Genomic DNA, 23896 nt, shown 5'->3' on the forward strand with positions numbered 1-23896 from the left:
GCATTTCCAGCATCCGCAATCTCCGTAGGTGCCGGATAATGGGGATTTTACTGTAAATCCTAAATACTTCCAGCAAGAAAAGGGGTCAAAGTTAGAGAAGGTGACCGTTGAGATATTGGGACAGAATGAGCGTTCAAAGGCTTAGAAACTGCTGGGTTGGAAAATGGGAACGATTCCCAGTTGACAGGAGGTGAAAGGCACAAATTAGAGTGTTGATTTTTGCACAGTCGGCAATTGGAAGCATTAGAATGATCAAATACTAGAGTTAACAAATCTATGGATGCTTAAACTTTAGACTGAAGTATGTCAAATTCTGGATCTTGAAATGGGCACAACTAACGTTTGGCAGCTCACTTCACGATTTGATAATGACGGAGAGAGTGGGCATGAAAAGATATAGAATAGGTGGCGAGCATGCAATTTTTTATGACAATGGTGGAAAACCATGGCTTTGTCATTCCAACTTTTTACTGGAAAAAGTTCTTACTTAAAGAATGTTAACAAAGTAGCTTGGCAGCATAAATGTAGAAATTGACCTCTGAATGTGGGTGATGTCATTAAGACATAGAAATAAGTGAAGTGAAATACAGATTGTTTATGAGGATCAAATATAAATCATCTTGGAGATAATTGTAAATAATTTCCAAATTTAATGAATCACTCTGAAATACTGAAGAATAAATAATTTATCATATTTTCCCCATATTCCAATAATGCTAGTAGTGTCTGCTTTAAAAGGAATAAAATTTGCCAATAAAAGTTTTGCTAGAGTTGCATAGGGTGAGAAGATATCCAGGCATTACTGCTGCTGAACCTCTGTGAACCAATATCAGTGTAACTTGCAAGTTTGCATGCCAGCATATTCCTCACTCTGCCAATGGCGTCATGCTAGGACAATGTTATAAATGATTGTTGAGGGATGCCCAGTCATCTTCTGCTGCTTCATCAGTTGTTATTTCCAATATAAGGGCAGATATGGAGATACTTGTTGATGATTGCACAGTGTTTGGTTCCATTAAGAGAAGAGTGGAAATGACTGAGTGAATGAAGCAGCCCATGCCAGCGTTCAGCAAGACATAGACAGCATTCAGGCATAGACTGTTAAATGGAAAGTAACCGCTGAACCAGGTGCCAGACAGAAAATGACTACCTTCAAAATCACCCTTGTTGTCCATTGAAATGATCATCATTGTTTTCCCATCATCAACATCCCATGGGTCACTTTTGAGAAGAATTTCAACTGATGCATTCCATACGCAACAAGGCTCCAAGAAAAGGAAAAGCCCAGGTATGCTCTAGCATTTAACCTCCCTAATGACACCCTAAAGACCTCCATTGTGTGTGTGGCCACAAGTCAGGCGTGCACTTAACTGGATCAGCAACACTTGACCCTGTCCAGGACAAAGACAACCTAACTAATTGGTACCCCATAATTTAAGATCATAAGTGGTAAGTCATTGACCCCTTGAGTCTTCTCTGCCATTCAACAAGATCATTGCTGGTTATTCCAAACTCCATTTCCATATCTTTTCCCTATATAACCTTAATTCCTTTAAAATCTAGAAATCCATTGATTTATGTTTTGAATGAAATTAATGATTGAAAAACCCATCCACCACCCTAAATATTCAATCCCTCCACTACCATTGCGTTATGTTGAACTATGTACCATCAGCAAAATGTACCGCATATCTTTACCTCGACTGCTCTTGCAGTACCTTCCGTACCTGCAGCCTCTACCACAAAGAAGGCTTTTGTTCCACGGTAATGCTGTTATCTGAATATTCCCTTCCTAATTGAGCACTACTCTAACATATTGCTCTCTGTTCACTATCACAATATATAATCCTCTTCCTTTCCAATAATACCTTCACATAAAGTTTGCAGTGGTTCAAGAAAATAGTGCTCGAACAGCAAACAATGAGAAGCTGGAGGGACTCGGTGGATCAGGCAGCATCCGTGGGTAAAAATAGTCTGCTTTATGTCAGGACACTTTATTGTCCCTGGTGTAGGGTGGCAAGTGAATCTCTCGTTGATAGGTAAGAAAAAATAGGCTACAGAGCAATACATGAGGTACAAGTTGATTTGTGTGACACCTGGCATAAAATTGATGGGTTGAATGGCCTTTGACATGAAAAGAATATGAAATGTGCTTAAGCCGTAGGATCAGCAGTGATTCTATTGAGTGGCAGATCAGTCTTAAATGGTTATTTGCTTTGCTCAAGATTTCAAACACGTGAGAAAATAGCTGAATAAGGGCTTGGTGAAACAAATGTCAGTGCAGACCAGTATTAGCAACTGACCTGTTTTACTGTAGAATCGTTGAAGTTATAATTGTTCTTCAATGTTTAATTTTTGTGATGAAAGACTGTTACAATAAAAAATGATTCTGAAATATATTTATTAAATTAGAAACTATTTTGTATTGTTTTAATTCTTTGCAGGGACTTTAGTGATAGTATATAACCTTAAACTGATGGATAATGGTGAACCAGAATTGGATGCTACCTCTGATCCAACTGACATTCTGATGGCGGGACCACAACTTGAGGGAGTGTAAGTAATTAGTAAGGGGCTATGTGTTTATTTGGGAAATAAAAGACTATTTGCAGTGAATATATTGTAATAACTTTGAAACAACTTGATTTCTATTTTTCAGTGATGAAGGATTCTAGGAAATGGCTTGCAATGTTAAATAATAGGGTGTAGGATAGATATAAATAAATACTGTGAGGTGCAGAATATGGAGTCTGAATGATGATAAATCTAAACCATTGGTTGAAATTCACAATTAGCAAGACTGGTTCATCTTTGTTATTGGTGATGAAGTACGAAAATGAAAATTTATTTTGCATTTCTAAGGAGAGTTTTAATTCTGTGGAGGTCTTTTTCTGTGGTAAACAAGTAGACTACCAAAATACTAATAGTTTCTGACTGTCACAATATTTATTAACTGTGAGGGGGATCCTTTGTGCATTTAATATATTTGTAGTCAAAATAGAGAATACAAGACACGGTATCTGACAATTTTAAGACTTGTTTCCCAAGAATGTGATTGGTTTTCTCCTTACCATTGCATCTCCCTCTTTAGTTTGACTTGAAAAATGGAGAAGGAATGCTGATCTTATCAACAGATGATGTAACCGTCGCTACAAATAACAGTTAGAGAGGACTTGCCCTTTGCCCCCCTTCTTTTCTTCTTCATAGTTCTCTTTTTTCCAAGCAGCCCCTTTCATCTAGGACACATGAGACAATCACTGAGGTGTGATTACTGTAGTGTACCAACTTAGCACGATGCATCTAAAGATGCACTAAAAAAGTTCTCTTCTGGTAAATTGGGTCACCTAATGTATAAAGTGAAGTAAAAATTCAAGAGTTGAGATATCAAGTCGCTAAAGGTTATTGTATGATTGACATAGACTTGGAATTTAGCTTTCTAGTGGTCCTATCTATTTTCCAGAAAACCAGAGCGGCGCTCGTTCAGAGCGTACACAGCAGTCTTGTACATCGACCCTCGAATGCGAATTTTTATTCAGGGTCACAAGGTCCGGACAAAACGACTGTCTTGCTGCCTGTTTAAACCAAGGTAAAACGATGGACCTCTACCGTTAGAGAAAAAAAAAGGGATTTGTATGATGTTTTCCACAAATTCAAGATGTCACCAAGTACTCTACAGTAAATAAGTAAATCATAGTCAAGGTTATAATGTGGAAAACTTGGCAGATATTTTTATTCACAGTGAGATCCCAGAGCAGGAGTCTGATAATGATTAGGTTGGTTAAGGCATTGAGGGCAATGATGGACATTCTTCTGCTCTTGTATATCAGAGGGAGAGAGCGAGGTGGGGGGAGGGAGAGAGATACTTATTTTGGTTAACATCTCATCTGAAAGATGGATCTCTGATTGTAAGCACTATCTTGGCTGTGCACAGAAGACTGTGAACCTTGGCTTTAATGTTCATGCCCCTGAAGTGAGAATTGAACTTGTAGCTTTGATTTTTATTACTTTGATACAACAGCAATTACATGAGTGCAAGGAATCAGCAAGACATGATTCAAATGAATGGTAGCCTATTCTAGTTCTAAAGTTCCTGCGGGTTACTGCATACTTCTGGGTGGAGGCAAATTAGAACAAATGAAAAATGGAAAGCAGGTGGGAGAGTTGAAAATTCTGTCTCTTTTGAAAGGTAAATAGTAGTGAAGTTTTAATATCAAGATGACATTCATTAACATAACTCAGATTTGCATATGAAAATACAAATGAGATTTTGATCTTTCTGTAGACAATTTTAAAGTCATATGTTTTGCCTGTGCTTTAACTAGCTTCTCTCCTCTTCCCAGAATGTATAAGTATACATCATATCGATTTAAGACCCGTGCTGAACAAGAGGTAAAGAAAGCTGAACACCTGATGAAAATAGGTATGCTTAACCAGGAGAAGGACATCTGTAAAATGTGATTCTGCAAATACAGCCATTTAATGCTGTTTACTTGAAGTTCTATGGCATAGCTCCCTTAATTTAGTCAACATATCCCAGAGGATCTGATTTTGTAAGATGAACTGGGATGTAGATTATTTTACTGTATCTGAATTTGGTGCACATGTCAACGTTGGGGTTTAACTCTTCTGTCTCGATGTACTTGTAGTATTCAGTGATGGTATAATGTCTGTTGAGGTGAGGTATTATAGTTAATGAAAAAGGGTGCATTCATGTAGGTTTGATAATGACATGAAGCAAATAGTTATCTCTTTTTCAATCTTTTTTATTGGTTTTTATAATAAATACAGTACAATGAAGAAAAGGGAATGAAACTGAAAATACAGTATCACATATGTAGGTTTATCAAGATAAAACTTCAAACAGTATGAACTCTGTCTCCCCTCCATTGCACTGAATGAAGACAGAAAAGACATTTAAAAAAAACATATATATAAATAAACTCCGCCTATCCTACTCTATTAAAAAAGAAAACTAACCAAAAAAAATTAGAACTTGCAAGACCCTTATCGGAAAATTTATAAACTCGTGAATACGTCTTCAAAATAATCCAATTCAAAGTGGTGCATCATGTTCACATGTCCAAAGATAAGCTGGCTTGTATCTTTTCTAATATTAACCTTACTTGTGACAGATGCATATCTAATATTGGCACATTTTGATCTTGTCCATCCGTAGAAATCTATTGGAAAGAAATGTTTAATATCTTTTCACCTGTATTTCAGGTGGAGCTGCAGCCCAGTCCAGTAACTTCTTTTTGGGGGTTTTCCTGTACCTGCACAATGGGTTGTGGCCTTCTCTACATTGTTGGATAGAAGAGCCATTTATTCAAATGGAAAGACTCTAGTGTTTCAGTGGTTCTCTCATATTATGTCCTGTTTAAATTTAGAAAAAAAATTAAATATCATGTATTTGATTCATCGGTGAAACTTGAAGATACATGGCGACCTTTTATGTCTTATTTTCATTTGATGTAAATGTTTATAATGTGATTAGATGAACTCACTCTTCCAGATGAGATATAGTCTTACCTTTTTTTGATTCACGGTATGAATCAAAAACTACAAAATGTATGTAACCCTCAGGATAAGCTGCTCAGATGTTTTGTTAGATCCTTTCTCATTTACCAGCTCTTCTTTTCAGCTTCCTATTTTATTATTCATGTACAAATCCAGACAGCAAGTGTTCTTAGACTATTAGTGGCATCCAATCCTCAAAACATGCACGTATGTACATCTAAAAGATAACTATGGATGGGTGGGACCCTATTTGAAATACCAGGCCCTCAGCTCGTGGTTATAACTTGATTCCATTTCATGCAATTCTATCAAAGCAAACACTGAGATATTTGAAATCCAAATATGCATTTTTAAGGCTCCACTGCATCAGAGAGTGAAAAACACATTCATGTTTGTAACCATATCTCAACTATATAGACTGGAGATAAAAGAGAATCTGTTTGCACTTGTTGGTATAAAACTACCAATTTTCTTGTATCCTTTTACTCTTTCAAGCTGAGGAGAAGTCACGGGAAGCAGAGAGCAAAGCACGGGCCTTGGTTTTGAAGTTGGGTGGAGACTTGAGCAGAGAATCAAGGGTAAATTCATTCATCTTGTTTATTGCGTACTTCAAACATTTTCATGTTGTTGGCCTTCTGCATTCATTTGCCTGAATGTTCAATGTGAGAAAAGATGGTAGTGGGTTTGTTAATTGTAGCAATTTTTTTTGGAGATGTTGTCTCCTGTGTACAAAGGAAGACCTGACATGGTAAGATGCACTCTGGAAAAGCAAACCATTACAGATTCCAGAAATCAGGAAAAAGAAACGATGCTGACGTTCAACTATGACTTTCTGCGGACTGTAATGAACCCTACTACCTTTCCTTTTTAAATACTAACTTTCTGATCTCACTGTCTTCTCAGTGAGCTGCGTCATGCTGTCTTGAATGCAGGTACCTTAAAGGGCCAAGCCACCACCAAAGGCGCAAAATTTGAGGCGTGAGGGCCGAAATCCAAAAGAGACTAAAGCACAAGGGACTGAGACTTACCCTACCGTCTATACCCCTGGCAAATGTCCAATCATTAGAAAATAAAATTGATGGCATGCAAGCAAGGCTGCTTTATCAGAGACAGGTGGGACAGTCTCAGTTGTTTGCTGCACTGAGACTTGGCTAACAGAACACACTGAATGCCGTGACCTGACTAGAGGGTTTAATCATTCACAGACTGGATGGGAACTTGAATTCTGGCTAAGAGAGAGGGGGTGGTGTGTGCTTTTTAGTTAATACTGGCTGGCGCACGGATGAAGGGATTGTGTCATCCTCCTGCCCATTGCCTTAGAGCAAATCTTGATGAAATGTAGACCCTTCTATGCAGAGTTTTCATCAGTGATTCTCACAGAGTTTATATCCCTCCCAACGCCGATTACAAATAGGTACTTACAGAGCTGCTTGATGTGGTCAATAAACAGAGCCCACCCTGACACACCACAAATCATAGTTGGTGACTTTAACCAGGCCTGTCTCAAGAAAACCCTGCCCAGTTACCACCAGCACTTAACCTGCTGTGCCAGAGGTCCCAGCACACTTGATCACTGCTACACCAAGCTAAGGCCTACAGTTCTTTTCCAAGATTGTATGTTGGCAAGTCAGATCACCTGGCTGTGCTCCTTCTGCCTTCATATAAACAGCCTAAAAATAGAGGAGCTCCAGAGATCAAGATAGTCAAAAGGTGGTCATGAGAAGTGAAAAATGGTTCGAGGACAGGCTCGAGTCAGTGGATTGGTCTGTGTTGAAGAACTCAGCTGAGGATCTGAATGATTATACCAGGGTCGTTACAAATTTTTATCAAAACAGTTGTGGACAAATGTGTCCAACCAAATTGTTCAGTGTTTTCCCTAACCAGAAGCCCTAGATAAGCAATGAAATCTGGAACCTGCTGAAAGCCACATCACAGGCATTTAAGTCTGGAGATCCACAACAATGGATTAGGAGCAGATATGACCTACAGAAACCCATCTCCCAGGTGAAGTGAAGATTCCAGGAGAGAATGGAAACAATGAAGGATACCCAATTGTGGCAGGGCTGAAATGGCATAACCAACTAACCAAAACCAAATCTGGCCTTCTACGCCCGATTTGACCACCAGAACAAGGAAGAACCTGCACACCCTAATATTCCCCGATGATCCTCTACTGTCAGATGATGTGTGGGCTGCATGCATATTATTTATTATTGAATATTTATTTTCTTTATTGCATAGTCAGATTCCGATTTATTGTCAGTACATACATGGCATCATGAGATTCTTTTTCCTGCGGGCAAGGTAGACTTATCACTTATTGGTAGTACAAAAAGACTGTACATTGCTTATACAGTATATGTAAACAAATAAAGAACTTTAAATAGATAACAAATGTAAACAAACTGCAATACAGAGAGAATATAAAAACAATAAAGTGCACACATTGGGTCCTTAAATAAATTCCTGGTTGAGTTTGTCGTTGAGGAGTCTGATGATGGTGGGGTAGCAGCTGTTCCTGAACCTGGTGGTATGGGTCTTATGGGACCTGTACCTCTTGAAGTCTACAATCTGCTCCTTGTTTTTGGTGGCATTGAGTGCAACATTGTTGTGGTGTACTATTTGGCCAAGTTTTCAATCTCCCTCCTGTATGCTGACTCATCGGTCCTTTTTTATACAACCCAGCACTGTGGTATCATCAGTGAATTTATAGATGGGGTCGTTGCTGTACTGAGCCACACAGTCATAGGTGAAAAGCTAATAGAGCAGGGAGCTGAGAACGCAGCCCTGTGGTGCTCCAGTAATGATGGAGATTATGGAGGAGATATTCTTTCCAATCCTCACTGATTGTAATCTGGAGGTGAGGAAATCCATGATCCAAATACACAGTTGGGTGTTGAGTCCCAGGTCTTTTTTTAATTGCAGTCAATTTGTTTACATTTATCGCTTGTTAACATACCTTTTCTTGAGCACAGTTGTTTGCACTGCCAGTAAGTAGAAACTCTGCCTGGCTTGCAGGAGAAAGAATTTCAGGGTCGTTCGTATGTGATGTCATATATGTTGACAATAAATCTGAATTTTGAATTTTGAAACCTGAAATAAAGGACTATTAACAGCAGTTAATGTAGTGGTTAGTGCAATGTTGTTTTTGTGTTAGCGATCAGGACCTGGCTTTGAATCCCACACTCCCTGTAAGGAATTTGAACATCCTCCCATGTCTGCATGGATTTCCTCCGGGAGCTCCGGTTTCCTCCCACCCTTCAAAAACTTGGGTGTAATTGGGGCAGTACTCTTTGTTTGAATTTAAGAAATATTCAGCAAATAGAACAGTATCTATGGAGAAAACAAAATAATTTTAAAAACCAGGTCATTGGCTTTGAAGGCCTGAATGTCTAGTTATCTAAAGTTGTTAAATCCTAAAGATTGTAATATGCCAGAACATAAGATGTGAATCTGTTACTCACTTATATGTTGGGCTTCATTAGAGGCCAAGGAAAGGGAGTGGGGTAGAGAGTTGTTATAACAGGCGAATGAAGCCCCAGGCCACTCTTGCAGGCCAATGCAAGGCATTTTGCATTTGGCTATTCCATTGTGGGGAAGATTCCATTGTGAGCACCAAACAGTACACAAAATTGGAAGAGGTGAACTTGAATTGCTGCTTCCCTGAGCTGTGTTGTGAGATGGGTAGAGGTAATGATGGAGATTAAAGAGCAAACTTGAATTTTAGGGGGAGCACTCCTTCCAGAATACTGAATGGGGGGGGGGGGGGGAGTGTTAGGGAAAGTGTATGAATGTGGAAATTAATGGGTTGTAATGTGAGGTCCACAGAAACCATAACCTTGCTCAGTGGGAGGTGGGGTCTGAGGGCAGAACTGTCGAAAGGGAGCTCTTGCTAACTGTGGTGAGGGGAAAACCAGGGTTAAAGAAAGTATTGACTTCTCAGAAGCACCAAGCATGGAATATCAGAATTCTGACTGAGCCAAGAAAGACTACGAGAATAAAATCAAGTCTTTAACAGAAAGCAGGTTGGAAGGAATTGTAATCAAGATGGCTCAGCTTTCAGTGGCTTTTAAAAGATATTGCTCACTTGTCTGTTCTCTGAGATGAAGGCAGAGAAGAAAGGTTCATGTCACAGGTTGATCACATAAAAGCAGGTACAAGGTGGAAGTTGGCAGAAATGTGTTGAAGCTTTAGAATCCACCTTAAGGTAAAGTTAAAAAGGAAGAAATGCTATATACTTTTGAAAGTTTGTTTAAAATTTACCAGGGACTAATATTCAATCCAAAACAATCTTACTAATGAAAATTTGAAAGGCTTGATAGTACAGTGTGAGATAGTTGTGTCCAGTGAGAAGATTCTGCAAGTGGAATAATTAACCCCTTTAGTTTTTTTTTCTTTGCAAAGTAGACTACAGAAGTTGCAGGAATTTGTATCTATTTTCCTCCTTAAACCATAAATTCAAATTTACTAATCCCAGAGTGCTTCTCTTTTATAGGTTCATCTGCGACAGGTGCAGGATGCTGCATTCAATCTAAATAGAGAAGCCGATGTGAAGAAACATATATATGAAGCCAAACTCCGGTAAGTTTTGGACCTAATTTTAAATATGGATAAAGTCTCCACCATGATCATCAACCCTGAAAGTGAATTTCACAGTAGCAGATGTCAGTGTAAAGAACTGGTCTTGTTTAGTTTTAAATATTGCAGTAATGCTCTTTGTTCTAGATCACTCAGCTTTGAGAGGTAGCTTTCCATAATTTATCTTGTCTCACTTTTTCATAACTTAAAAACACATTATTTTAAAAAACATATCTAGTCCATGCATTGCCTCACGTGCAGCAGTAAATCAACAGTGTGTCTCCTCAAGGCAAAAGCGAAAAAAACAATCCCCACCCCAAATCCAGGAATCAATCTTGTGAACTTTCATCACACTTCCTGTGATGAAAGTATCTTCATCCTTTGGTAAGAAGACTAGACCTAGGTACAATATTGCAGGTGATCTCTCACCAGGACCTTGCACAATTGTTGTAAGACTTCTCTCACTCTGTACTCAGATACTCTTGTGGCAAAGGCCAAAATACTTTTTGCCTCTCTGATTACTTTCTATAATTGCACTTTAACTTCCAGTGGTTCTTGAAGAAGGGGACATAAATGACTTTGGAACCAAATATCTTTCAGTTTCTCGCATTTAAAAAGTAATTGCCTTTTTATTTTTTTTTCTACTGGGGTGGTTCTCCTTTTCAAAATTGTTTCATCTGTCATGTCCTTGATCATTTTCTAACCTCCGTTTTCCTGACCGACCCCACTCAACAAGCCATGTATCGTTATGCAGATCATTGCCAATCAGTGATATATATTGAACACAGCAACAATCCTTGTGTAATTCCATTCGTCACAATATCCCAAATGAAAATGACCCACTTAATCCTATTTCATTTCCAGTAGATTATCAGGAAAAAGATCCCTGCCTCCTATTTATTCTCACTTTTAGTCTTGAGCTTTTCTTTCCATCCATGCTCGTCCTGTACTTGAAAATAAAGTGTAATTGAGACCAGTTAACTTGACACAGACATCAAGTTACAATTGAACACTAATTATGACTAAAGTTGTGAAATTTTGGGGAGAGTTTTCCCAATTTGATTTTAAATGGAATTTAATATTATGTACAGTTCAAAAGTGGGTGCAATAAAAATGCTGAAAGCATTCATTTTGTGTAGGTTGGAAAAAAATTGAGAATATTTTGTAGATGATAAGAGAAAAATAAAGACTGGTACACTGAAATCTGGATACACGTAGATAGAATTAAAATTAAACATGGACTTCTCTTTCTTTCTTTTCCAATCTTTTTATTATTATTATAATTTATATACACATACAGTTCAAAGAGATATGAAAAATACATAGTAAATAACGAATTAATACAGAGATATTAAACAATAATATTGCAGAATAAAAAATATCATAAAATTTTTTTTTAGATCAGTTTAGAGTATGAACTATCTCTAAAAAAAATGATATAATTAATAAAAATATATAAAAAAGAGAGAAAAAAAAACCCCAAAAAGGAAGAAAAAACAAATCTGAATTAAAAACGTTAAAAAAAACCTACCGATATAGCTAAACCACGCCGATCACTCCAATCTCATCTAACAGCCCAATTATCATACATAATCATAAAAAGAAAACAGCCAGATCAACTCACCACAAATGAAAATATTGAATAAATGGTTGCCAGGTTAACTCAGGACTTCTCCAGTTTCTGCTACCTCACTCCCTGTTTTCTCTCTCTCTTTCCCCTTCATTCTGCCTCTTTCCTCCAGCTCTCCAACCCCTTCTCTTTCTCCATTCATTCCCCCTCCCCCTGTTTGCTGGTGTTCCTGCCTCCCTTATCTATTTCCTCCTGCCTGTGGGACTGTGCTCCACCCCTGCCCCACACACATTTTGTTTGGGCACCTGGTTAAAATTTTTTCATACCTTGATAAAGATCTCAAGCCTGAAATGTTGGTTATGTATCTTTATCTTTGCAATATAAAGTACACTGTTTGACCTGCTGAGTTTCTCCAACATAAACAAATGTGGATAACTCCAAGGTTGAAGCGCAATTTCCTGTCTAGGTGATGATCTGGTTAAAGGCAAAATAGTATCTTCCTTCATTATCCCTTTTAATTCCGATTTTATCTCTTGTGAAACCGAGGTGGAACGAAGTAGGTATAGGAAATGAAGTGGTAAATTAAAGCAGAGGAAATACGATGCCTTGAGATGGTTTTAAAAATCCAATTAATTGCTTAAAAAGAACATCATCATGTCATTGTGCCTGTCATTGTGTTAATTTCTAAATTTTGTAGAGCTTTGAAGGAGCCAAAGGAAATGTGTTTTATTTTTGGTGTAAATATTGAGCACCGCGACCAGGATGGAATGTTTATTTATAACTGCAGCCGTCTTATAAAGATGTATGAGAAAGTGGGGCCACAGCTGGAAGGAGGAGTGTGAGTACCCTAAAAATTGTCTGCATGCAGCTTAAATGTTTTGACGTAAGTTTTTCTCACTCCCTAAATTTTTAACTTCTTGTGTCTGTCAGTTTAATAAATTGCTAAAATGTGAATTGTTTTCTGTTGAAAATGTCTTGTGTCCACTCTGTGCAGACACATTCCATTTTCTTGTATCCTGTAAATTCATGTGACATGTTGTCACCTTATCAAATAAACTAAAGAATATGTTAAACTATGGATGGTTTTTCTTTACTGCACTGAAAATCTTGAATATGTTTGAGCAGAGGAATTGGAGGATCTTTCAAAGAACAGAGGCTGAAGAGACTACTGCTGAGAGGGGAGGGGGGAAAGTAATATATTGGGTAAAGTTGGAGGTCTGGAGCTTATTCATCACCATCTCTCTAGATCAGATGTTGTCTAAGATACAGTTCAGAACTGAGATTGCATCGTTTTTTAAAAAATATTTTATTTATTATAAAACAAAATAATAACCACAATTACAAGATTAAAATATTAACAATATTTCTACCCTATCAAAAGCATCCAACAATAAGACCAAAGGTAAATGGATTCTTCCCAAGAAACATTTATCAAACGAATCAATTTAACCACATATTCCACTGAATATCTCCCTTTAATAAAACCAGTTTGATCGATATGAATCAAATTTGGTAAAATCTGTTTATCAAAATCTTATAATCAACATTCAATAATGAAATTGGTCTATAAGATCCTGGGTTTAACGGATCTTTACATTTTTTAAGTATCACTGTAATAATTGCTTGAGAAAACGATTCGGGAACCAATTGCATATCCGATACCTGTTGAAGAACTTCCTCAAATACCGGAAAAATAAAACTGAAATTTTTTATAAAATTCTACTGTAAACCCATCCTCCCGTTGAGATTTGCCATTCGGCATAGAATTCAAAGCCAATCTAATTTCTCTCAAACCAATTGGTCTTTCCAACTGATCCCTAGTGCAGTCATTCAATCTTGGCAACTGCAGTCCACTTAAAAACTCCTCTATTTTACTCTCATCCTGTCTTATATCAGAGGTATACAATTTCCTATAAAATTCCTTGAACTGTTCATTAATATCTTGCAATCTATAAGATACCCCTGAATTCTTCCTCACTGCCTTTATTTTTCTTGATATTTGTCTGACATTGCATAGTTGATTCTCTTTGGGATGGGAAACCCAAAGGACAGCTGAGCTAAGCCTGTCTGGAACAGGTGTTCATGGTGCAGGTCAGAAGGTCACTAGGAGAGTTGGCTTTAGAATTGACTAAAGTATGTAAAGTATGCTTCACAAAATAGGTGAAGTTTTATATGTGCAAAAACAGTTAACAATAATTTTGCTTATAATCAGTGCCTGTGGTGGAGTGATGGGTGTGGTAGATGTCCCATATCTGGTTCTGGAGCCTACCCACAACAAACAGGACTTTGCAGATGCCAAGGAGTACAGACATCTCCTGAGGGCCATGGGAGACCACTTGGTGCAGTACTGGAAAGATATTGGCATAGGTAAGGAAGGATTTTCAGGTCTGCCCAATTTGATTAACTAAAGCCTTTCGACTCATGCAAGCTTTAGTGTGTGTTTTTTCTTGGATATTTTTGTTTGAAAATGGTTAAAGAGCTGGATTGATGCCATTTTAATTAAAGTCATTCACAATGAACCCCTAGCTCAACACTCAACCAACTTCCTTATTTGTTATGGAATTGGTATTGGCTCATTAAATAAAAGAGAATGAAACAATCCATGACCTGAATCTGGGTTGAACGTTTTTAAGTATATTAACCAGACAGAGTCATAGAATTATTGCTGCACAGTACCAGCCATTTGGCTATCAACTCCTTTAACACACTGTTTAAAGCCTGTATAGGGTTCAACTGGGCAGTAGACTCAAATGGAGGAGCGCTCTAACTCCCCGCTCTCTGTACCAGCGCCATTGCTGCTATTCCAGCAACTCCAGCAGCGCGACCATTTTTTTTGGCAGCCTCCTCTGCTTAAATGAGGATAATCCAGATATTCCAGTCAATCCAGGTATCTTAAATCCTTTGAGGATATTAAAATGCAGTGCCCACCATTGGACGTACCATAGGTGTGGCCACAAATGTGTTGTTAATCAAATTACTGTTAGTTAATTTGTTTTTGGATGTACAGTATAACCAGCACCATGATGCAATTTAAGATTCCTTTCTCCGTCAATTTACTTTCTCCTTTGGATGGTGTTTTGTTTGCTGTGAAGTGAAATGCAAGCGAAAGGCTTGGGTTTGAGTTAGGAGGTGGAATTGCATTCTCATTAGGTGGGTTACCACAATAGCATCCAGGTGTTTTTGAAACTGATTTTCAGCAAGGATTTTTTTTTTGTTTTCGTGCACTTCATGTTTCTCTTCTGGGGTTAGAGAAGATGCTTTGAGTGTATCTGGGCAGCTTGTTCATTCTTTAGGCCAGGGGTGGCCAACCTTTTAATGTTCAATTAAGACATACAGTATTGTAACGGCCATTTCAACCCATGAGTCCGTGCCACCCGATGAACTTACACCCCCGGTAAGTACTTGTGGGCCAAAATGGCCTGTTACCATGCAGTATGTCTACGTTAAAAATTAAAAGTTTGGCCACCCCTGGTCCAGCCCAGTCAAACCACTTCTTGCATATTGTTCAATCCATCCCTTCATGCAAAGTTACTTTCTCAGCAAATAGGATTAGAACTAGATAGATCACTATGTTACAAAGACTGATAGAATATTAATAAACATGGCATTCTAATTAAGGAGAACATAGTCCACCTGATCTGGGGCATAAGAAGTTTGTTAATCTCTTGTACCAGTTTGGTCTATGCACCATTTTCTATGCCACGTGCTATTTTAGATAAAAAATGTTTAAATAACTTTCTTGCCTGTTTGCATCATTTAAATCTTTATGCCTTTTGCTTTGATTCAATTCTAACAAGGGTATCCAGATAGTCTATTTCTTATTTTGAATCTGCTATTTTCAACCTGATTCTAGGTGGGCCCATATGACCAAGTAGCTACTTTAATTGCTTCCATCAACTCCTGGAAATTGTTCTTGTTGTAAAAATCACAGATATCCAGCAGATTTTGTTTTCATAGTGCATGGTTAATTGCTGTACAAAATAATTCTCCCGGCCTACAGCACAGAAAGGGATAGTGAAATTTTGGGATGAATTTGGCTATCTGTCAGCCAACTGGAATCAGCCACCTTCTGATGAAACTTTGTACAAGAGGCGGCGTGCTATGGAGATTCCAACCACCATTCAGTGCGGTAAGTCTCAGCCATAATGCTTTTTGTGCAAAAAGTTGATAAGTTCCACCAACAAGTACAGAGGGGATTAGCTCAAACTACTTCTTTACTGCTCACCAAAATTTAAACAATAATTGGTGAAATTGTGGCTCTTGTTTCTGATTAAGTCATGCATGGCATTCTTACACAGATTTGTATCCTTGTTTTTGTTCTTCCATATCCTACTTTGTTTCCCAGCTTTCTTTCTTTTTTTTCTTTATCTGGTTTCAATCACCATTCAGAATCAGAATTTATTGTCATGAACAAATCATTAAATTCTGTGTTTTCTGGCAGCGTCACAGTGCAAACATTCATATTGTGACCATCTTACAACATTAAAAGATAAAATTAATAGTGCACAAAAAGTATTTGGATCATTGATTATTTAGGAATTTGATGGCAGGGCAGAAGTCCTTGTTCCGTTGAGTGCTCGTCTTTAGGCCCCTGTACCTTTTCCCTTATGGTAGCAGAGTGTAGAGGGCATGGCCTGGGTGGTGAGGGTCTTTGAGGATAGAGGCTGCTTTTTTAAGATACCGCCTCATGTGGTTGTCCTCGATGGAGTGAAGTCTGGTGCCTGTGATGTCACAGGCCGAGTTAACAACCCTCGTTTTTCTTGTCCTGAGAGTTGGTGCCTCCATACCAGGCAGTGATGCAACCAGCCGGAATGCTCTCCACGGTACACCTGTAGAAGTTTACGAGAGTCTTCGGTGACCTATCAAATCTCCTCAGACGCCTCACAAAGTATAGCTGCTGTGTGAGACTAGATAGTGATTGCTTTGCCTGCTAACCTTGTGTTTCCAGTAGGTTTTCTGGTAAAATCAGCTGATTTTTTTTATACCTGTTCACCACCCCTACATTAAGACATGCAGCGTGGTAACATGCCCTTTTAGCCCACAAGCCTGTGCCACCCAATTACAGTCAATTAACCTACAACCCCCCCCCCCCCCACGTTTTGAAGGGTGGGAGGAAACCGGAGGAAATTCACGCAGACACTGGGGGAAACTTACAAACAGCGCTGATTCTACTCAGTCACTGGTACTGAGACAGCATTGCGTTAGCTGCAAAAATTGAAATTAAATGTGATGAAAAGTACCTTAAAGTTTCAGAAGTTAAAAACATTAATATAAAATAAATAAGCTGCTTATTAACAATCAAGACCAATGACCTTATTGAAATGAATGGGATCACACCTGTGTAAAGCAGAGGTGTAAATGCATTCACCGCTTCTGATCAGTATGTCTGCTCTGCCACTGGAGTTGATCTGTAGAGAGGGAGGTCAGATGCTTACTGTTCAGCACCTTTTCCACCTCTGCATTTCATCATGCAAGTATGAAATACGGAATAAAGCATTGGAATGAGCAATAGATGGCCTGCAGAACATAATGGAGCAACTAACCACAAGTATGATTAGCCCAGCCATTCTCAACAGGGGCACATTTAAGTTTTCTTTTCACCTCTTGCATCATAATTTTTAAAAATGTTTTTTATGTAATCGGTAGAAGTCGGAAGAAACCAAAACTTGACTGCTTCTCAAGAAAGGGGTCCCATAAACGTTGAGCAGAGTCCTTTTGGTGGTGGGGGGGGTAAGCATAGCTAAAATAAAAGGTTGAGAATGGCTGATGGAGCCCATTAAATCAGTTCTCTTCCCTTATTGGTATGTGATGTACCTACCATGCCACTTACCCAGAGCCATGCCACCTATCCAGAGCCATGCCACGATAGGACAGACGTATTTGTGATCTGTGCGTTATTTGTTTTTTTCAACACTGAATAATGTGTAAAGATTGCAACAATCTTTCCATTTTGAAAAAAGTAGTTAATATTAAGGCGGGCAGGCAGAGGAATTTTGCCTTGCTCTGTTGTGGGAATGTGGAATGATTAAGGTGATTTAGGATTTCCATTTAAGAAGAACCCAGGTACAAGTGAGAAAAAGGAATGGAAAGAAATAATGATGGGATAACGTGAAATAGGGCAGATAAAGACTTGAACAAACACTGCCATTGTCCTGTTTGGCCATATGATTTTATGATATAACATTCTTTGAAAACTATCTTAAGTTTACCATTCTCTTACTTTTTTTACATTTGGAACACATTTTTGCTGTCTATTAAACTTTGGGTCACTGGTCTTTGTTCTACATTAAAGAGTAATTTGTCTACCTTTTCATTTCTCAATTTCTACTTTCTTTGTCTCTGGTATTTCTGATACCAGTGAATCAAGATGTAAACAATGATATCACATATTGGTCAGTAATAGCTTCCAGTTAGTGTTGCTTACTTCCTAAGATTTCAAATGTAAGTTTAATGGTTGAGATAGTTGAACTGCTGTCACCCTGACAAGTCAGTGACCTGCTTTGATGGAGAGTAGCCTGAGAAAAATTATTATGGAAAAGAACAAAGGGATTGATTGAAAGACTGCCAAACTGAGGAAAAGCAAATTGGTAAACTGAATACTTGACGCTAAACAACTCTTTCTAAAATGGGACATTTGCTGTCGGCTATCAATTTTGGATCTGCTTTCTAGATTGGTGTTTAAAATGGCGAACTCTTCCCTACCTAGTGGATGATGTTGGTAAGGAATATCCAGACAGTTGGACGTGTTCCATCAGCCCTGACCATATCCAGAATCGGTACGTACAGTAAATGCAAAACACACAACTCAGGTAAAAGAATGCATTGTGTCTGATCCTGCTATGCCTGACATTATTAGGGTAGTGTTGGAAATCTCTCTTTTACATCTAACCTGGCTGGATGATGCAACTGTCCTAAGGTCTGTGGAAGATATAGCTCTCTTCAGAGAGTAAAGAAGACTGCAATGAGGTAATTGTTAACTTTCCAGCACTGCATACCTTTCGTAGAAGAGTATGTGATCTAAATATACTGCTTTAGGGAAGTGATTCTTTGCTGGCATTTCAAGGCCAAAATGCATTTGAAAGGGTATTGAACGTGCGTGAAGTACGATTTAATTTTCAGTGTTGCATTAGAGCACAGCTCTTGTCTGCCAATGTATACTTTTTTTCCAGATGTGATGCTCCAGAGCAGAAGCAAAATGTGCTAATAGGCACCTTGCGCAAAGATGTGAAGTCACACGAGGAGAAAATACGGATGCAGCAAAAGAAACTAGAAGCATTGAAGGTAAGTGAGAAGCCTGTAAATGGACTATTGAACATCTTTAATGTTGAAGTATGTGAGCCCAACCCTTAATTAACCCTGATCATTCTTCATCATGTATTTATCTTATTTCAGCATCTTTCATTTGCCTTCTTGTACAGGCAGATGCTCATCAGTATCTCCCAAATAACAGTCAAATGTGAGGCAATAAGTTGCATTGCCAGAATCTTCACCTGTCTAGCTATTCTATCACTTATGCTCTTGTATATTCCAGCAGGATTCTGGCCTCTTGAAGGGATACTATATATTGAATGTTTCCTCTTCCTGCTGACAATAGAAGTCTTTGTGCAAGACCTTAAAAGACAGCATGAGAAAGCACTTAATTTTGGCATTAGTTAATACAGTTATTCATTTAAACAGCACTGAGTGGTTATGTGGGGGTGAAAATGATTTCATTGGTATGGCAATAATCTTTTAGGTTCTTTGAGCAGTATAATAACTTTAGTTTGCACCTGGCTCTGCTGTACCAGGTATGCAGGAGTCAGAAGGTGAGAGTCAAATTCCATTCCAGAAAAGGTAGCAGGAAGTTCTAGGCCAGTGGTTCCCTGTGGGCACAGTGGAAAGATCCAGAGGGTGGTGAGGAAAAAGGCAGCAGTCTGAACTTTCACCCTTTTACAAAGTTTAATGAAGAAGTCAGTGCTGTAATTCTCTGGCGGCGCAGCCTCCGGAAGGGCTATTAGGATGGTCATAGTGAGCAAAAGAAATGGCGCAAGGCGTTCTCGCAAGAGCTGGTTTCAGTGGCCACCATGTTCTAATGGCATCACTACCCCCTCCCCTTTCAGCGCTGCCACCATCACTCCCCCCTCCACCCCAGCCTGGGAGCAAACGGGGTGGCAGGCCAAAAAAAATTAAGGAACCACTGATCTAGGCTAATGCAGTATTGAGATGCCAAATTTCTGGTGAAATATTAAATATCATTTCTGCTGCTGTTTGGAGAGAAGTTCTGGACTTATCCCATTACAGATATGTTGCTCTCTGTAGCATCTCGAAATCAGACCATTGTCACAGATGCCCATGGTTAATACTGCCATTTTATTTGATGAAAAGCTGTTGGAGAAGCTGAAGTCTTAATAGATGGTACAACAATGAGGCCATTTCAGCCATTGGCTGGCTGATGTGAAGACTACAGAGAAATTACTACTTTGAATTTTAAAATATATATATAAAATCAAGGAAAATAAATTTAAAATAAAAATGAATAAAATAATAGGCAAAAAAACACAAATTTAAAATTGTACAAGTAAATGTTCTCTGAAGCAATACATAAACCTTTGAAGATGGGAGCAAATATTCAGCCCGCGAGTGCCTTGGTGGGGCTTTGCTTGTAGCAGCTGTTTGAATAAAGTTGTGTGAAACAGCAGTGGCGCTGCCCAGGATGAAGAGCTGGTTGATGCCATTCAGCGTTGGGGTAACTTAAAGCCGGCATGGTTGGCATTAGCGGTTAGCACAATGCTTTTACAATGCCAGCGATTGGGACTGGGGTTTGAAACCTGCATTGTCTGTAAGGAGTTTATACATTTTCCCTGTGTCTGCATGAGGTTTCCCCAGGGATGTAGGTATCCTCCCTCCGTTTGAAACATACCGGGGGTGTAGGTTGATTGGGTGGCACAGACTCATGGGCTGAAATGGCCTATTACCGTGTTGTATGTCTAAATTTATATACATCCCACAAATTTGTCTCCATTCCAAAAACATAATTTGCTATTGTATTTGTGATACTATTTTGATTTGTCCTTTTGGAATTCAAATCCCTTTTTACTTTGTGTCCAAACACACAACCTTTTTGAATTGTTTGTGCAATGTTGTTGACTTTTCCGGCTGTGACTGCTCCCTTCTGTGTTATCTCAACAATAGCCATCGTAACCCAGGTCTTTTAAAATGTATTTAAAATTGTCTTGACACTTTGAGAAATTTTATTTTTTATTTTTAACTGTTTCCAGAGAAGCATGCCAATTTGTTCCCAGGCTGATGTAAAGAAACTTCCACTGGAGGTTAGCCGCAACCCATCTTTGGAGGTGAGTAGTGTAAAGGTAGGTTGGCAGTTACTGTGCAGTCGAGAGAATAGGTAAGTTGGGATTGTGCATTGATAACGTTAACTGTAATATCATGAACATGAGATAGTTAGATGTGAACTCTCCAAGACATTTCCTCTTTGTTAGACTTGTGTTAAGAAAGTCATTTTTATGCTTTAGCACATGGACTCTATTTACTTAAAAGTTCTCATTGTTACTCACTTTACAGGATGGGAAAAGGAGTTAGTAGTTGTATTTGGGAATTATTATAGAGAAACCAATGAGTGATTAAGGATTGGTCAAAATTTGCCTTGCTAATAGGAGAGCTGGGATTTGGGAGATGATAGCTGCTCTGAATTTACTTCCTGTCAATGGTTTGAGATGTTGTCACATTTGTAGCTTTGGTGAAAATGATGATTCCATAGTAGTGTTGGATAGGAAAATTCAGAGCTATGGCTGGGTGAATGACCTGGATATGATTGCATTTGCATGCTATTTCTGTATTTATTCTGGTGAGCAATGGAGGTTGTTAAAGTTTAGTCTGGTGATAATGTATATTATGTAATGCATTGGTGACAGAGGGACTACATTTGAACCAAGTGATCAAGCAGAAAAATCTAGTCTGATTCTATAGGGAGGTGCATTATTGAGATAGGATCTTTCATAGGACTATCCTGAAGAAGGAAAGGACTGTTAACTTGGCGAATATGCATCCTCTCATTCAACATTAAGCTATTATCGCACCTAAAGTAGGTCTTTCACAAATTTGGTAGTCTCTCCTATTGGCAATGGTCTCATGGGCTTCAGGTACATCAATTTAAAGCAAACTCAACTTAAAACATGTGGAATAGTCAGTAAGTTGCAGAATACCCATCTGTTAAAGCCATGGTAATCTAGTTAGTTCTGTATGTTCATTCAATGTCCAATGATAAAACGGTGGTAACAATTGAGTTTTAAAATGATCAGGGTTAATAGTGAAAAATACCAGAAGGCAAGATATTAAGGAAGGTAGAGAAAGTTTTCTTTTCTTAAAAAAAAGAAAAGGGAAATGTGTCTATGTCAGTTGCTTTAGTTGATGTTCTTGAAGGGGCCAGAGTATGGTTAGAAATGTTCTAATAGCCATCAAATGGCGAGGAGTATATTGGAGAAAATTTGTAGAGAATCAGATAAGTGTTATAGTGAAAACTGAGGATCGAAGCCAATCCAATATGGACAGGTAATGATGTAAATGAGAAAGAAAATGAAAGCAAAATGCTGGCGTGGACCAGACGGGTCCTACTTTGGATATCCACTAAGAATTAGTATAACAAGTTAGTGAGTGGATTGAGGTTTGCCAAAATATCTTGAGGTTGAGAGAAGTTTTCATTCTATCTTTTCATATTTTGAGAGAAATTCGCATAATGTTTTTGGGTATGCAAAACTTTATTAGTTTTCAGCTTATCTTCATCTGGCTCTGAGGCTAGAAGAGAGAATATTTTGAGGTCATTAGAACTATGGATTTGTGTTTTGTTAAGGATTTGCTTTAACTTCCATGTAGGATCGAGCTTCTGCAAATAGCCAACGTCCACGATCACCACCACTAGCTGATATCATCAAAAATGCCCCAAGCCACCCACCTCCAACAAAGCCCCAAACTTTACTGCGAAAGGGGTCTGCATTGAGATCTGCAAGCAAGGCTGTGGTCACTCATACCAATGTTGCCATTAAAAAACCAGTAACCAACACGGGAAGGTCCCAGCAACGGCTGACAGCCTCTGCAAAGCAAACCACTGTATCTTCCAGGATCGCAATACAGCCATCTACCTCTGTAAGAAATGCTGCTTCTCCTGCCTCTATAAACATGAAGAACCAACAGGTGAAAGGAACAAAGACGGCGCACAAAAAAGAGTCACTGAGTAGGACGGTGCAGGTATTTTAAATAGTTTTATGTAAAATAGATCTTTAATTAAAAGCAAGAGTAGCTGCCTCAGTCGTATATAATTGTTATCACCATAGGCCTAATTTGCATGCTTCACAATTTGCACAATTCAGAGTGTTTATGTTGCACAAATAGAGATGTTCTATTAATAAACAGATGATTCCCCCGGTCTCTGTTGTGGCAAAACATGCACACTGACATTTTAAATATTTGATTTGTTTTTGTTTCAAATGTACCTAGAATTGAGGTGGCATTGCCTGCTTGTGTGGAATTGCTTATGAATCCCATATTTCGCTGTGAATCTAGGTTGTTCATATTCAGCTTTGAAATGTGAATAAGATGTTCCGAACTAACTAACATAAAAGCACTTAAATTAAAATGTATTATTTGCAGTTGACAGTAGTTCTTGATTTGATGATTTTATATTATTGCTATCAAGCAGAGAGGCAAGGTGTTTCCTTCAACAAGGGATGGTAATACCTTGAGATGAGACCCTTGAGTTAATTTTGGCCACCCCCCCAGTTCTTCAACAGATGCTTCCAGTCATATTTTCTGTTTGTGCATTGGTCAATAAGATTTGCAAAAGAAGAAGAAGAAACCAGGGAATTTTACAGTCTGATAAATTTGTTCATAGCTTCTTAGAAACTCTTCACCAATTGGAAAATAAAGCACTCTCCTTAACTAGATCATTTGCTGTTGTCAGGAGATATTTTCATTACTTCTATAAAGTAGCATAGTGGCTGAGCTAGTCAAGTTGTTGCCTCAGAACTAAAACAACCTCTACTCTGTCTTTGTGAGCTTACAAGTTCTACTTTGACTCCAATTGGTTTTCTCCAGATGCACTGGTTTCCTCCAATATCCCAAAGTTGTGCAGTTTGTATGTTAATCGGTCACTGTAAATTACCTCTGGTGTGTCAGAACCTGGGAAAGATTTGATATAAATGTGGGAAGAACAAAAAGGGATGAGCACAGGTTTATCATAAA

The 23896-nt window shown here is 38.4% G+C and overlaps 1 protein-coding gene across 4 annotated transcripts in view; it reads left to right on the forward strand.

The window, feature by feature from the left end:
- Positions 1-23896, forward strand: part of morc2 (MORC family CW-type zinc finger 2) — an 88824-nt gene that overhangs the window by 46661 nt on the left and 18267 nt on the right. For 3 of the 4 annotated variants that reach the window (XR_011356132.1, XM_069932783.1, XM_069932784.1), the window contains 12 exons: positions 2445-2556; positions 3461-3586; positions 4341-4420; positions 6013-6095; positions 10013-10098; positions 12363-12503; positions 13878-14032; positions 15666-15794; positions 18336-18441; positions 18835-18946; positions 20923-20997; positions 22532-22903. Coding sequence is in view for 3 of the 4 variants with exons in the window: in XM_069932783.1 (XP_069788884.1) it covers positions 2445-2556; positions 3461-3586; positions 4341-4420; positions 6013-6095; positions 10013-10098; positions 12363-12503; positions 13878-14032; positions 15666-15794; positions 18336-18441; positions 18835-18946; positions 20923-20997; positions 22532-22903 (1577 nt within the window). In the remaining variant the exon portion in view is untranslated. Of the gene's footprint in view, positions 1-1057; positions 1289-2444; positions 2557-3460; positions 3587-4340; positions 4421-6012; positions 6096-10012; positions 10099-12362; positions 12504-13877; positions 14033-15665; positions 15795-18335; positions 18442-18834; positions 18947-20922; positions 20998-22531; positions 22904-23896 lie in introns of those variants that run through there. The other variant, XM_069932785.1, reaches the window with a different exon arrangement.

Source organism: Narcine bancroftii, chromosome 4 (assembly GCF_036971445.1).
Source record: "Narcine bancroftii isolate sNarBan1 chromosome 4, sNarBan1.hap1, whole genome shotgun sequence".
Classification (NCBI taxonomy): domain Eukaryota; kingdom Metazoa; phylum Chordata; class Chondrichthyes; order Torpediniformes; family Narcinidae; genus Narcine; species Narcine bancroftii.